Below are 13,938 nucleotides of genomic sequence, written 5' to 3' on the forward strand. Positions count from 1 at the left end.
ACAGTCCCTATCTTGTACGTAACCCAGGGACTGCCTGTATTCCCGTAGCTAGTTTGAGTTCATTCTGTGCCTTTGCCTTTTGGACACAGGCAACCAAGTCTGACACAGTGAACCCCCATCTCCCAGCATTAGCTCATAGACTCATAGACTTTAAGGTCAGAAGGGACCATTATGATCATCTAGTCCAGTGGTCCCCAACCTTTTGAGGTTGTCGGGTGCCAGGGGGCGTGTCTGTTCGCCCGCCGGGTGCCAGGGGGCGGGGACACTTGCGCGACCGGGGGCAGCCCCCCCATAGCTGCTTGCCTGGGGGCGCCCCCCCATAGCCGCTTGCCCAGGGCCGGGGGCCCCCCCATAGCCACGTGCCCGGCCCCCCCCGCAAACACCCAGCAAGCGCCGCGCGCCCGGGGCCGGCACTCCCGCAAGCGCCGCGTGCCCGGGGCTGACGCTCCCTGCTAGCGCCGCGCCATGTGCCCGGGGCCAGGCCAGCCCCGAGCACCTGGCGGGCGCATGCAAGTGCCCAATGGCGCCCGCGGGCACCGTGTTGGGGACCACGGATCTAGTCTGACCCCCTGCACAGTGCTGGGCACAGAATCTCACCCACTCCTCCCAGAATAATCCTCTCACCTATGTCTCAGATATTGAAGCCTTCAAATACTTTGAAGACCCCAAGATGCAGAGAATCCTCCAGCTGTGATCTGTGCCCCATGCTACAAGGAAGGCGAAAAACCTCCAGGGCCTCTGCCAATCTACCCTGGAGGAAAATTCCTTCCGGACCCCAAATATGGCGATCAGCTAAACCCTGAGCATGTGGGCAAGACTCACCAGCCAGACACCCAGAGAGTTCTCTATAGCAACTCCACTGACCTATTCCCACTGCTAATGAAAATGGGCAGCAAGAACTGAGCAAAGCCCAAACTGCTGCACTAGCGTGTCAGTAACTGCTACTGGGGCAGATTGGGAGAGCAGCTGCTTGTGACGCCGCCGGGGGAGGGGACTTTCTCGGCGCCGCTTCCGCCCCCAGCCGAGGCCTGACCCGGGAGTGGATCGCGGCGGCGGGGCCAGCATGAGCGGCGCCCGGGAGTTGGCGGGGGAGCTGGCCCGGTTTTACACGGTCACCGAACCCCAGCGCCACCCTCGGGGACACACCGTGTACAAGGTCACCGCGCGGGTGAGTCCGACAGCGCCGCTCGCTGCCAGCCCCCACGGTCCCGACCTGCTCCTGTGAACGGGGGCGGGGAGAAGAGAATCCAGAACCCCTCCCCCCCCCGGCCTGCTCCTTTGAATGGGGGAGGGAGCCAGCACCCCCTTCGCCTGTGAACGGGGGGGGAGGGCGCGGGAAGGGAGCATCCATCCTTTCCCCCCATATCAGATCTGCCTTTGTGAAGAGGGACAGAGAGTATCCCTCCTCCCCCCACTGTCCAGGAATTTGTCTCTGTGAATGTGTCCTCAGGCAAAAAGCATCCACTCTTGTCACAGAACTTATCCCAAGGGAGGGCCAGGACGAAGCTTAGACCTGCTCCAGTGCATGGAAAGATGTGGGTGGCTAGAGCAGAAGCCGTCCCAGTTCCTTATTCCAGACTTGTGTATGCTTTTGAGGAGCCCCCTTAGATGCACCTCACTACTTCCTGCCTTCCTAAATGAGAGAATGAAGTAGAAAACATCTTCCCTACACCCCAGTTGTTTATCCCAAAGGTGGGATTGGCTCTGTGCATCCCCAGCGCATCTGTTCAGCTTCCATAGATGTGCTGCGAGTCTCATTGGTGGGAATGAAAGGGTGAGGAATGTTTTGGGGAGGTGAAGAGAGCGAGGAAGGAAACTTCTTCATAAAGGAATCTGTTTTACAGAGTCTCACTGTTAGGGGATTGGGAGAAGATGATCTTGATATGGCAGTGAGACATTTAAAAGTAGATAGTTGCTGTGATTCAACATATACTGCCTCCACTTTGCTGTATACTCATTGTAATGTTTTCATAAGTATTAACTCGAGGAGTTGAATCCACATCATGAAGGCTACATCTACACAGCAGGCTTTTTGCATAAGAGTTCTTGTGCAAAAGGTCTTCCACAAGAGCGCGTCCACACTGCCATGTGTTTTTGCACAAGAGATGTGCTTTTGTGCAAGCGCGTCCATGGCAGTGTGGATGCTCTCTTGCGCAAGAAAGCTCTGATGGCCATTTTAGCCATAGGGGTTTTTTGCGCAAGTAAATCACGTTGCCTAGAGGGACAGAGAGTATCCCTCCTCTCCCCACTGTCCAGGAATTTGTCTCTGTGAATGTATCCTCAGGCAAAAAGCATCCACTCTTGTCCCAAGGGAGGGCCAGGACGAAGCTTAGACCTGCTCCAGTGCATGGAAAGATGTGGGTGGCTAGAGCAGAAGCCATCCCAGTTCCTTATTCCAGACTTGCTTATGCTTTTGAGGAGCCCCCTTAGATGCACATTGCCTTCTTGTGGAAGAGCTCTTGTGCAAGAGGGCTTATTTCTTGTGGGGAGAGGAATAACTCTTCCGGAAGAAGCCCTGTTTTCCAATGCTGTACTGTAAATTTATTTGCACAAGAACGCACATGCAGTGTAGACACCCAGCAAGCTTTTGCGCAAGAACAGCTGCTCTTGCGCAAAAAGCCTGCAATGTAGTCATAGCCTAATAGTCTATCTGTGCAGATTATTCCAACAGTCGTAACCTTGACACTAGGGCTGTGTCTACATTGGCACCCCTTTTCCGGAAAAGGGATGCTAATGAGACAAGTCGGAATTGCAAATGCCGCGGGGGATTTAAATATCCCCCGCGGCATTTGCATGAACATGGCTGCCGCTTTTTTCCGGCTCAGGGCTTTACCGGAGAAAAGCGCCAGTCTAGATGGGATCTTTCGGAAAATAAAGCCTTTTCAGGAAGATCCCTTATTCCTCTTAAAATCAGGAATAAGGGATCTTCCGGAAAAGGCTTTATTTTCCGAAAGATCCCATCTAGACTGGCGCTTTTCTCTGGCAAAGCCCTGAGCAGGAAAAAAGCGGCAGCCATGTTCATGCAAATGCCGCGGGGGATATTTAAATCCCCTGCGGCATTTGCAATTCCGACTTGTCTCATTAGCATCCCTTTTCTGGAAAAGGGTGCCAATGTAGACACAGCCTAGGGGTTTCCCTTTCCAGCCTAAAGGACACTGCATCATGCTCTTCAGATTTTTCCAGGCCACTAGATACCTGTTTCCAGGCCTGTTGTGTCTCAAGCACTGATACTTTGAATGCAGGTTTTGTTTTGTTTGTTTGGTTGGTTGGTTGGTTGTTAATTAAGCTTGGTTCACTGAGAGTCGGATTCAACAGGTGTCCTCAAAATGAGTTTCCAAATGAGGACTTCTGCCTTTTACAAATGGAGAAGAGACTGCAGCATTTCCTTAGTAGTACTTGAAGCTGATTAATTTAGTTTGAATTTCTTTGTTATCATTATTTAAAACAATAAAGCCAGAGGGAAGACTGTGTTTGGATAAATGTCTTTTAAGTGCAGGTTACACAAGACCAGTGTTTAATTTGCAATGAAAGCGGTGCAGGGGCCCAACCAGTTTTTAATAACCAACATGCCAAATCCAGAGGTGTTGGGGATAGGAACTGCCAAGTCTACAGGTGTCAGGGTTACACCCTCATACAATTAACCAGCTCATAAGACCAAATGTGCGGATGTTGTGAAAAGCATTCAGTACCTTCATGAGTAATCCTTGGATTTGCCCTAACCTGACTGACAGACTAGAGTCCAAATGCTTGTCAGGTTAACAGTGTATACGCAGTAACTCTTGATTTTGCATGTTTCTTAAATGTGCATCATCTCTCAGAAGCTATGAGACACTGTTGGTTTTTATTGTTCAGTTTCTGACTAACACAGGTATTCTGATAGCATCTTAAATCGGGTGATGTTATGCTGCTTAGTGACAAAAAATAATTGTTTTGTCTGAGGGTTTATGCTGTGCTAAAATTGTTAGCTGCCTTGAAACTGTGAAAGTGGACCAGTCCAAAAGTCCATATATCACAGGTTTGTGTTCTAGATAGCGGCCAGTGTCAGACAGCTCAGAGTGCAAGAAGCTCAGGAATGGAGAGTCAGGTACTGGGAGGTGCCTTTCTGTGTAGTAGTCCATTCTTGGCAATCTCTCTCTGGGAGTGAGATGGCGTAGGCACAGGGGCATTTCTTGTTAGAAAGAGTTAGGCTCCTGGTTTGTTCTACATAAAATGGCCAGAGGAAGCAGTGCCCACCTTGTAACTTAGCCCTGTTAGAGCATTCACTGGGGATGGGGAAGACACAGGCTTAATTCTGTCCTCTCTGACAAGGAGAGAAATAGGATTTGAACAGAGGTCTGACACTTTCAGGACACTGTTCTAACCTCTTAGATATGTCATAGATTGATGTGGGGCTCCTTCAGTCTCTTCTGTTGAAGCTACTCTGATGTGGATAAATAATGAGCAACTGGAGAAGAGGGACTGGACCCTGCATCTTCTACCCGCAGGGTGAGTGCCTAAAGCACTGAACTACATAGTCATTTTCTCTCTCTCTCTCTCTCTGGCTACGTCTAGATTGGCATGATTTTCCGGAAATGCTTTTAACGGAAAAGTTTTCCGTTAAAAGCATTTTCGGAAAAGAGCATCTAGATTGACAGGACGCTTTTCTGCAAAAGCACTTTTTGTGGAAAAGCATCCGTGGCCAATCTAGATGCGCTTTTCCGCAAAAAAGCCCCGATCGCCATTTTCGCGATCGGGGCTTTTTTGCAGAAAAGAAATCTCTGCTGTCTACACTGGCCGTTTTGCACAAAAGTCTTTCAGAAAAAGACTTTTGCCCGAACAGGAGCAGCATAGTTTTTCCGCAAAAGCACTGACAATCTTACATGAGATCGTCAGTGCTTTTGTGGAAATTCAAGCGGCCAGTGTAGACAGCTGGCAAGTTTTTCTGCAAAAGCAGATGATTTTGCGGAAAAACTTGCCAGTCTGGACACAGCCTCTCTGCGGCTCAATGACTGTTTAGGCATGAGAAGTACCAGTGGGACTAATTGCAGAACAAACTTGACTGAGGCAACAGAATCTGACCCCAGAAGAAGGGGAGGATGGCCTTGTGTTGGAAGCAAACCCTGGAAATTAGGATATCTGGTTTCATTTCCTAGTTCTGCTCAAGTCTTTTTGGCTCTCTGGGGCAAGCCATTTGTTTTACTGTATCTCTACGTTTGTTCTTCACAGATGGATAATGCTTCATGGTAATGCATGGGAGGGTCTGGTGAGTTTAGTAGGTTGACCTTTTTTTGGGGGGGAGGGGGGGATGTTGAGATACTTAGAAAGAAAGTGTTTGAGAAATGCTAACTTTTATCGAATATATATATATATACACACACACATCTCATAGAGCTGGAAGGGACCATGAGAGGTCATTAAGTCCAGTCCCCTGCCCTCATGGCAGGACCAAATACCATCCCTGACAGATTTGCCCCAGATCCCTAAATGGCCCCCTCAAGGATTGAGCTCACAATCTTGGGTTTAGCAGGCCAATGATCAAACCACTGAGCTATCCCTCTTCCCAACAAAGCAATATCCTTTCACAATTACTGTTGTTGTAAATTTTCCATCTGTGTGAGATGTCCATATTTGCACATACCCTCTTAAATAAAGAGGGATGTAGAAAGTAGTCTGTATAGAATGTAGATATATACATAAACATAGCTCTCAAGGTGTTTGTCACGTGTCAGTTTTCTGCATTAACTGTAAAATCATATAGAACAAAACATTGTCTATGTGATTCTTTATTCCATAGAGCAATGAAAGATGTTGAAACACTAAAGTGAAATGAAACCAGGTTTTTAAAAAAAATGAGTTAGTGAGAAAACAATTTCCCCTTGTAGGTTCAGTGCTAAAGAAGCTTGTCCTGGGACTGAGGCAAGGAAGATATGGCATTTAGTTTCTTCACATCTCATCCTGGTGAACTCAGGCTGAATCCAAGAGGTCAATATAATTGTGTAATTCCATCAGTGAAACTGAAAGCAATACCTTTTTAATGAGGATATCAGAACCCAGTCTTTGGAATTATCTTAATTGTATTGTTACCAGCAAAGGCTCACTAGTAAACAAAATTTAATGGGACCTGCTCTGATTAGATGTTAAAATGCCTTTGTCCCCAGAAGGAGGTCTGACCTGGAAACCAGCATATCTGTCACTAGCGGATTTACCCCCAGTCCCGTTAAATAAACACGGACACGTGTCAGATTCAAATTTAAAAGGTATATTGAAAATACAACAAGTAAGTAACAACAACAAAACACTGAATCGATAACCCAGACCCTCACCCTCTGAAATAAAAGAAGATAGGAGAGATATAACTGGCAACAGAATGTTATATACTTAGTCCGTCAGAGGCAGCCTTGATGTTCAGGACCTTCAACCCTTTAGCTTAAGGTAGCTGTCGGGGAGGAACACTAAGGTGTCCTTGAAGATGTGGGGAGATGCTCGATTTGATGTTAAGTCTCTGCTTGCACAATGGACAGACGCGCAGTTTGTGAGTGATAGTCAAAGAGCGGTTCTAAGCGCTGTGAGGGCCTTTACCACAGCAGGTGCTGAATGATGTTTAAGGCTCTATTTCGGTCCCAATGATGTAGGGAGCAATCAGGCAGCTAAGGCTCATGATGCTGGGCTATCGCCCCAGCGTGGGCCGAAGCACCCTAAGGGTGGCAGGACTGGAATCAGGTAGGTCTGTCAGCTAGACTGGACCTTCACCACGGTCTTCTCTGTGACAGGACTCCTTCTTCTCCAAGATGGTGCGAGAAACTGCCGACCTGATCTCTTCAGGATTCCAGATTTTATAGAGAAACTCTATAAAACTCTAAGGGTCTCTAGTGCAAAGCAGGGTGTGGTGCTGGGTGCAAAACTAGAACCGGGTGCAAACTTCCGTACTGTGTGCAGCACCGTGGTGCAGTGTGCACAGCCATGTGTGCAGATAGTGATTTTGGTGGCAAGAGCTTCTCAGGTTTCCATCTTGAATTGTCCCTCAGTTCACAAACTCCATTTTGCATACTGTCCATATGGTGCACTGTTCAGGGTTAACAGTACTCGTCACTAATTTTTGAATTCTGCTTGGCTTATGTTAATTTGAAATTCAGCATCACACAGCTGTAGTACATGTGCTGAATTCTTCAAATCGGAATGGAAGTTGTATTTAAGTAATAGGGAAATGTCAATGTTTTATCAGGTCCCTGAAGTTGCAGGTTCTCAGCTTCTATTCGACGTGACACACGGTAGGGTCACATAATTTGCTGGTGAACAGAGTAATTCAGATTCTTCTTAATTTAAAGCCCCTTGATAGTATTTTTTTTAAGTATTTTAACACCTGATAGCCCAGAGGTGATAAAATATTATTCATTGTGCCCAAACACTGTGCTTGGGGCTTCACATACACAGAAATGTGCACAGTTCTGGCTTCTAAAGGGCTTATCCTCTAATCAGACATGTAATAATAACTGGGTAGGGTTAAAATTTTGACAGTCGAGAATATTAAAAGAAGCTGTTCAGAACTATGCAACAATATTTTGTTTAAGGCAGTTGTCTGACCCCACCACTTTTTGTTCTCTCCCTCCCATCCCTGCAGTTGGCTGGCTCCATGGTTGATATGACATCACTACCGCAATGCTTGCTGGGGCTGTGTCACTCATACTGTGAACTGGTGACCTGCAGCTTTGGGGGACTGCCTGGAAAAAAGTAAGGTTGACCTTCCCAGTGTACTGAATACCCCTCTTATGCCAGTTATTTAGGGTATTCAGCACATTATACTAAAGATCTCATTTCTTTCCAGTTCCGAATTTATGGATCATGTGTAAAACTGGTTTAAGAGCTTTACTGTCAAATACACTCTATTAAAATACCACTTTAATATTTGTGAGTAGGAGAGCTCTATATTGAAAGTTTCTTGAATGTGTAAACCAGAGGTGTAGGTCGCATCAAAAACTTTCTGAATGCTAAGATGGGCTAACTTTGGGAAATCTTTCTAAAGGTCTGTTCTTAGGAGATGATTTTAAAAGAAGCCAGCTTTTAACAGTAGGGAAAAATTCCTTTTTATATTTAAACTTTGTATCGTGAGATATTTTACATACATCTGCAAAGTTAAAGATGCATTGCAGTTTCTGTATTTAATTCCAACAGTCCAATTCAAGAAAAGATTGAAAGGACTAAAACAAAAAATGAGGAATCACAAGAAGATAGTATCCAGAGTAGTAATATGGGAGATTTTTAAAAAAAATCAGTGTCTTTTTAAAAAAAAAAAAAAAGGCTGCCAATTATTAAAGTTCGAGAGCTGCAGTGCAGGCAAAAAAGTAGGATACTCTGACTAACTTCTTAAGCATTGAGCATTTTATATATGTTGGTGTGCCTATTGATTTTTTTGTGTGCATGAAAGCTGCTTGCATTAAGGGTTTACAAAAGATGCTGATTACATCATTCCACTCTGAGATTTTCCTGTTCAATTTTTTTTATCAGCTTGAGATTTATGGGGTTGTTAACCCATGTTTCCTCATGCCAACTATTTGAATTAATGATAGGCTGAAGTTAGGGAAGTGTGGAGGAACAAGTCAGGGGGCTTCTTGAAAACCATAAGGAAAATATACAAGAGCAAATCTGATACATCTCGGGGGAGAGGATGAAGAGGGGAGAAGAGATGTGACTTCCCTCCTGTCTTTCTAATAACAATTCCTTTGGGAAAGAATTGGAAGAATGGATGGGAAAATGTTTCATATGTGAGCCAGTCCCTAATAAGAAACTTATTTAGGGATGTAGAAGAGGGAATAAGTTGTTACCCATTTTGTAATTTATTTGCGACAGTTCCTAACATAGCAATTAGCTTTGTTACTAAATACTTTGGGGTTTTGTGTTCTGTTTTGTATTTTGATAGGTCGAACATCACTAAACTAATCTGCTGATTGCAGATTGGAAAAAAAAAGCCAATATCACTGCACCTTCTGCATGGCTTCTTTTTATCAGCAGCAGATCGCAGTATGTTCCTATTTTAACTCAGCAGTCTGAAATTCAGGCACTGATCAGGTTTTTGTTTTGTCTTTCAGATTGTTTCAAGAAAAAATCCAGAGGATGTCCGGGAGGTAACACATTTACACTTATGAAATACAGGCAGTCCCCGGGTTACATGGATCTGACTTACATCGGATCCCTACTTACAAATGGGGTGAGGCAACCCCGCACTAGCTGCTTCCCCCCCAGCAGACCAGGGAGACACGAAGCTAGCGCCCCCCCCCCCCCCCCCCAGCAGACCAGGGAGACGCAGAGTGGCTTTTCTTAGCAGACACCTCAGCTTGAGAATAAAGGACTGAGGGAAGTGAGGTGTGGGAGAATAAAACTGAGCTCTGGAGAAATGTTTGGCTAGAGTTTCCCCTACAATATGTACCAGGTCCGACTTACATACAAATTCAACTTAAGAACAAACCTACAGCCCCTATCTTGTACGTAACCCGGGGACTGCCTGTACTTCACTTTATGTACTCATTATTAACTTTTGAAGTATCTTTTACTTAATTTAGTATTTTATGTGTGTTGTCATAGAAACAAAACAAACATTTTTTTTGTATCCATCTGTCTTTTGCCTTTTAATTCAAAACTGAATAGCTAAGGTAGCATATTGCAACTTTGACATCGGTGATGGGGAAGGAAGGAATCATGATCACGACCTCAAATAAAATTATTAGAGAGTAAACTGTCTTTTCATGACAAAACTGCTTTGCCAACTTGGCAGCTTCTCATGGCTGAAATTGGAAATTCAGTTTTACTTTAACCATTATTGGTAAAATTAGAGCTACATTCACCATCTAAGTCTAGGTCTCAGCTGTATGTGTTCTTTTTCTCGCTTCACCTTATATGTCACTGAAAAGCCTGAATTATTGCTGTCTATGAACAGGGTAAATTGAAGGGTCGTAAAGGGAGAGAGTGTAGATTTTAATTCTCTCTTACTATAGGGTGCTCTCGGGCTCCTTAAGAAGTAGTTTGTGATACAATAATAAAAGTTACTTCATTGCTGGCTCTTTGGCTCCTTTAGCATAGCCTTGAAGAGAGGGTCTGCTGTATTTTGACTTCTAAATACTTCAGAATATGACATGTAGCTATCTTTTAAGGTGTTTCTCTATTTCAGCTATGGGGGGGGGTGATTCTCTGGTCAATGAGAAATACTTGTGTGATGGGATGAGTCATAGAAGTCCCTGTAGGGTTGTCCCCTATTTGCAGGGGATCCAAGCTCCCTGCAGATAGAGGCTTCTGGGGGCGGGAAAGGGGGCAGGGGAGGCTACCGTGAAACAGCCCCTGTCCGTGGGGGGTCCACACTCGCTGCTGACAGAGATTGCTCTGACAGCATCCCCTGTCTGCGGGGAGCTGGGACCCCCTGTGGACAGGGTCTTCTGCGGGCAAAGGCTGCTTTGTGGCAGCCTTCCCTGGTGCCCCACCCCTCATGCTGCTGCCTTTGATTGGAAGCAGTAGTTTGGGGGCAGGGGAGGAGGCACCGTGAAGCAGTGCTGTGGGGGAACTGGCTTTTAAGTTGGCTTGCAGGGGGGTGGGAAATGTGAGTAGTTGACTAGATTAATCAATAAGCCTAGGTTTATCGGTTAATTGTCTAGTCATTTACACTTCACATCCTTAAACCATGTAATCTCTACAAATCTCTGCGGTTACTCGCACTTCGGGCTCTGCAGTATGAAGCTTAGAGCCCACAGCGCAGCCTCTCTAGGAGCAGGGTTGCCAGTCCTTGCCCACCTGGATTCAGGAGCCAGCTCAATTTAACAGATAAGTATTAGCATATCGGTTAAATGGTTATTTGGTTAAACTTTAACATGTCTACTATGAAGCTCCCAGATATTGACTCCATACCTGGGACTGCATTGGAAAGTGGGTTTAAACTCTTGTGTTTTCTCGAAAAGCTAGTTGCCAGTTCCACAACTGGCTAAGTTTTTGTGCACCCTCTGGATTTTCTGTGTAGTTTTTTGCTTGTTTTTTCTGATGTTTTTAATGGGCAGACTCTTGAATTTTATAGTCTACACAAATTTTAGTAAATAGGTAGATCCTGAGTAGCTCTTAGTTTTCAGTTGCTAAAGTTAGGATCATTTTTAGCTGTACTAACGCGTGCATGCCTGTCTAGGAGCCAGGTGTGCATCCAACCTCCATCAGGAGCTAGATTTCTTGCTTTGTTCTCCTGAGACCTGAGAACTACAAAGAGGCTGTGTCTACATTGGCAAGATTTTGCGCAAAAGCACTTGCTTTTGCGCAAAATCTTGCCACCTGTCTACACTGGCCGCATGTACTTGCGCAAGAACACTGACATTCTAATGTATAAAATCAGTGCTTCTTGCGCAAATACTCTGACGCTCCCGCTCAGGGATAAGCCCTCTTGCGTAACTGTTCTTGTGCAAGAGGCCAGTATAGACAGGCAATGTTAATTTCTTGTGCAAGAAAGCCTGATGGCTAAAATGGCCATCGGAGCTTTCTTGCGCAAGAGAGCGTCTACACTGGCATGGATGCTTTTGCGCAAAAGCACATCTCTTGCACAAAAGCACATGCCAGTGTAGACGCTCTCTTGTGCAAATACTTTTAATGCAAAAACTCTTGCGTTAAAAGTATTTGCGCAAAATTATGCCAGTGTAGACGTAGCCAGAGTGTACTTATACTGCTAACTTTTGCTGGCACACGTTTGTTGGCGTAAAGACACCATAGTTAGTATATTGCTTGTATACTTGCATACTAGGCTCCTTGTATTGGTGCTTCATGCAATCACCGGGTGCTTGTATTGGTTCACAGTGCAGTGCATCATGGGTAGGTTTCCAAGTGTGAAGCTCATCACTGTCTTTCAGAAAGTGCTGGCAATGCATGGTGGAGCAGAAACAGGTTACACGCCGTAGCTAGGAGCAAGGAATAAACTTCCCAGCTTGCAACTGTTTCCATGCTATAATTAGAGAAGGTATGTGAAGCAATATCTTTTACTGGGCCAACTTTTCACTCACACTGTCTCTTTCATAGCTTGCAACCCACATGGCTACAGCTATACTTAATCCATCACACAATGCCCTCTATGTCCCCTTATTTTTGTACTTTTTTTTTTAAAAGCCTAAAACTCAGGTGGCCATTCTTGCTGTCTGACATCTTTGGCAGAAGCAGGCAGGCTGCGCAACTCTGCATTATTGTCATAAGTGTAGCAAGCACTGGACATACAATCCTTAGTTATTTGCAGAGCTGTAAGAAAAACTGAATTGGCATGTGACATAATTGTGGGAATTCAGGGTTGATAGTGGTGTTCATAGATCATCTGCTGATGGTGGAGCACCATTCTGGGTCCAAGAAACAAACATTCACTGTTGGAATTGTCATAATGCAGGCTAGGGTTGATGAGCAATAGCTGCAGAACTTTTGGATGCACAGGTCTGTAATTGTGAATCTATGTGAAGGGTTTGCTTCAGCTCAGAGGGTATGTCTACACTACCCTCCTAGTTCAAACTAGGAGGGTAATGTAGGCATACCGCACTTGCAAATGAAGCCCGGGATTTGAATTTCCCGGGCTTCATTTGCATAAGCAGGGCTCCGCCATTTTTAAATCCCCGCTCGTTCGAACCCTGGGCCGCGTGGCTACACGCGGCACGAACTAGGTAGTTCGAACTAGGCTTCCTAGTTCGAACTACCGTTACTCCTCGTGGAATGAGGAGTAACGGTAGTTCGAACTAGGAAGCCTAGTTCGAACTACCTAGTTCGTGCCGCGTGTAGCCGCGCGGCACAGGGTTCGAACGAGCGGGGATTTAAAAATGGCGGAGCCCCGCTTATGCAAATGAAGCCCGGGAAATTCAAATCCCGGGCTTCATTTGCAAGTGCGGTATGCCTACATTACCCCGGTAGTTCGAACTAGCGGGGTAGTGTAGACATACCCAGAGAGACTAAAAGGAGAGCTGCGTTTACAGTGGAGAAACAAATGGCTATCATACTAGAAACTTACAACACAGGATTGCTACTAGTCAGTTGGAAATAATTTCATAGTTGGAAGACCTGCTTCAGGGGCAGCTGTCATGCAAGTGTTCAAAGCTATAAATTATCTCCTGCAGTGGAGGATATTGAGGATGGATTTGCAGCAGTGGGATTCCCACACTGTGGTGGAGTGATAGATGGTGCACACATTCCTACTGTGGCACCAGCTCACCTTGCTACAGAGTCATAAAACAGAGAGGACTATTTTTCTATGGTTATGCAAGCATTGTTGGATCACCAGGGATATCTTACCAACATCAGTGCTGGCTGGCCAGTAGGGATGTTAAATTTCATTTAATCAGCTAATTGAGTGGTCATTGGAATTTCCATTGATTAGTCGATAAGGAGGGAAATTAGAGCTGCAGCGGAGTTTGCTTCTGGCCCTGGGAATTAACCCCGCTGTGGCTGTGTCATTTAAATGTAGTAAAAGGTGAGATGCAGTGTCTGGGATGGGGCGGGAGCCAGAACAGCTGATTCCAGTCCCCTGCCCTCACAGCAGGACCAAGTACCATCTCTGACAGATTTGCCCCAGATCCCTAAATGGCCCCTTCAAGGATTTAACTCACAGTTTAACAGGCCAGTGCTCAAACCCCTGACCTATCCCTCCCTTTACAGCTCTAAAAGGGACAGAGGGTGCATGATGCTCCCATCTGTAAAAACAGGACTTTCCAGAAAGCTACAAGCAGGGACTTTCTTAAACTGGTCTGTTACTGTTGGTGATGTTAGAACATAAGAACGGCCATACTGGATCAGACCAAAGGTCCATCTAGCTCAGTATCCCAATGCCAGATCCCTCAGAGGGAGTGAACAGACTAGGGAATCATCAAGTGGTCTCTCTCCTGTCATCCATTCCCAGCTTCTAACCGAGGCAAGGGACACCATTCCTACCCATCCTGGCTAGTAGCCATTGATGGACCCAACCTCTATGAATTTATC

General features: G+C 45.7%; 1 protein-coding gene across 4 annotated transcripts in view; it reads left to right on the forward strand.

The window, feature by feature from the left end:
* Positions 1 to 1,011: 1,011 nt before the first annotated feature.
* Positions 1,012 to 13,938, forward strand: part of RPS6KC1 (ribosomal protein S6 kinase C1) — a 190,369-nt gene continuing 177,442 nt past the window's right edge. For 3 of the 4 annotated variants that reach the window (XR_012902918.1, XM_075925178.1, XM_075925179.1), the window contains exons 1-2: positions 1,012 to 1,168; positions 9,063 to 9,098. Coding sequence is in view for 3 of the 4 variants with exons in the window: in XM_075925178.1 (XP_075781293.1) it covers positions 1,064 to 1,168; positions 9,063 to 9,098 (141 nt within the window). In the remaining variant the exon portion in view is untranslated. The remainder of the gene's footprint in view (positions 1,169 to 9,062; positions 9,099 to 13,938) is intronic. The other variant, XM_075925180.1, reaches the window with a different exon arrangement.

The sequence above is a fragment of the Pelodiscus sinensis genome, chromosome 3 (assembly GCF_049634645.1).
Source record: "Pelodiscus sinensis isolate JC-2024 chromosome 3, ASM4963464v1, whole genome shotgun sequence".
NCBI classification, from domain to species: Eukaryota; Metazoa; Chordata; order Testudines; family Trionychidae; genus Pelodiscus; species Pelodiscus sinensis.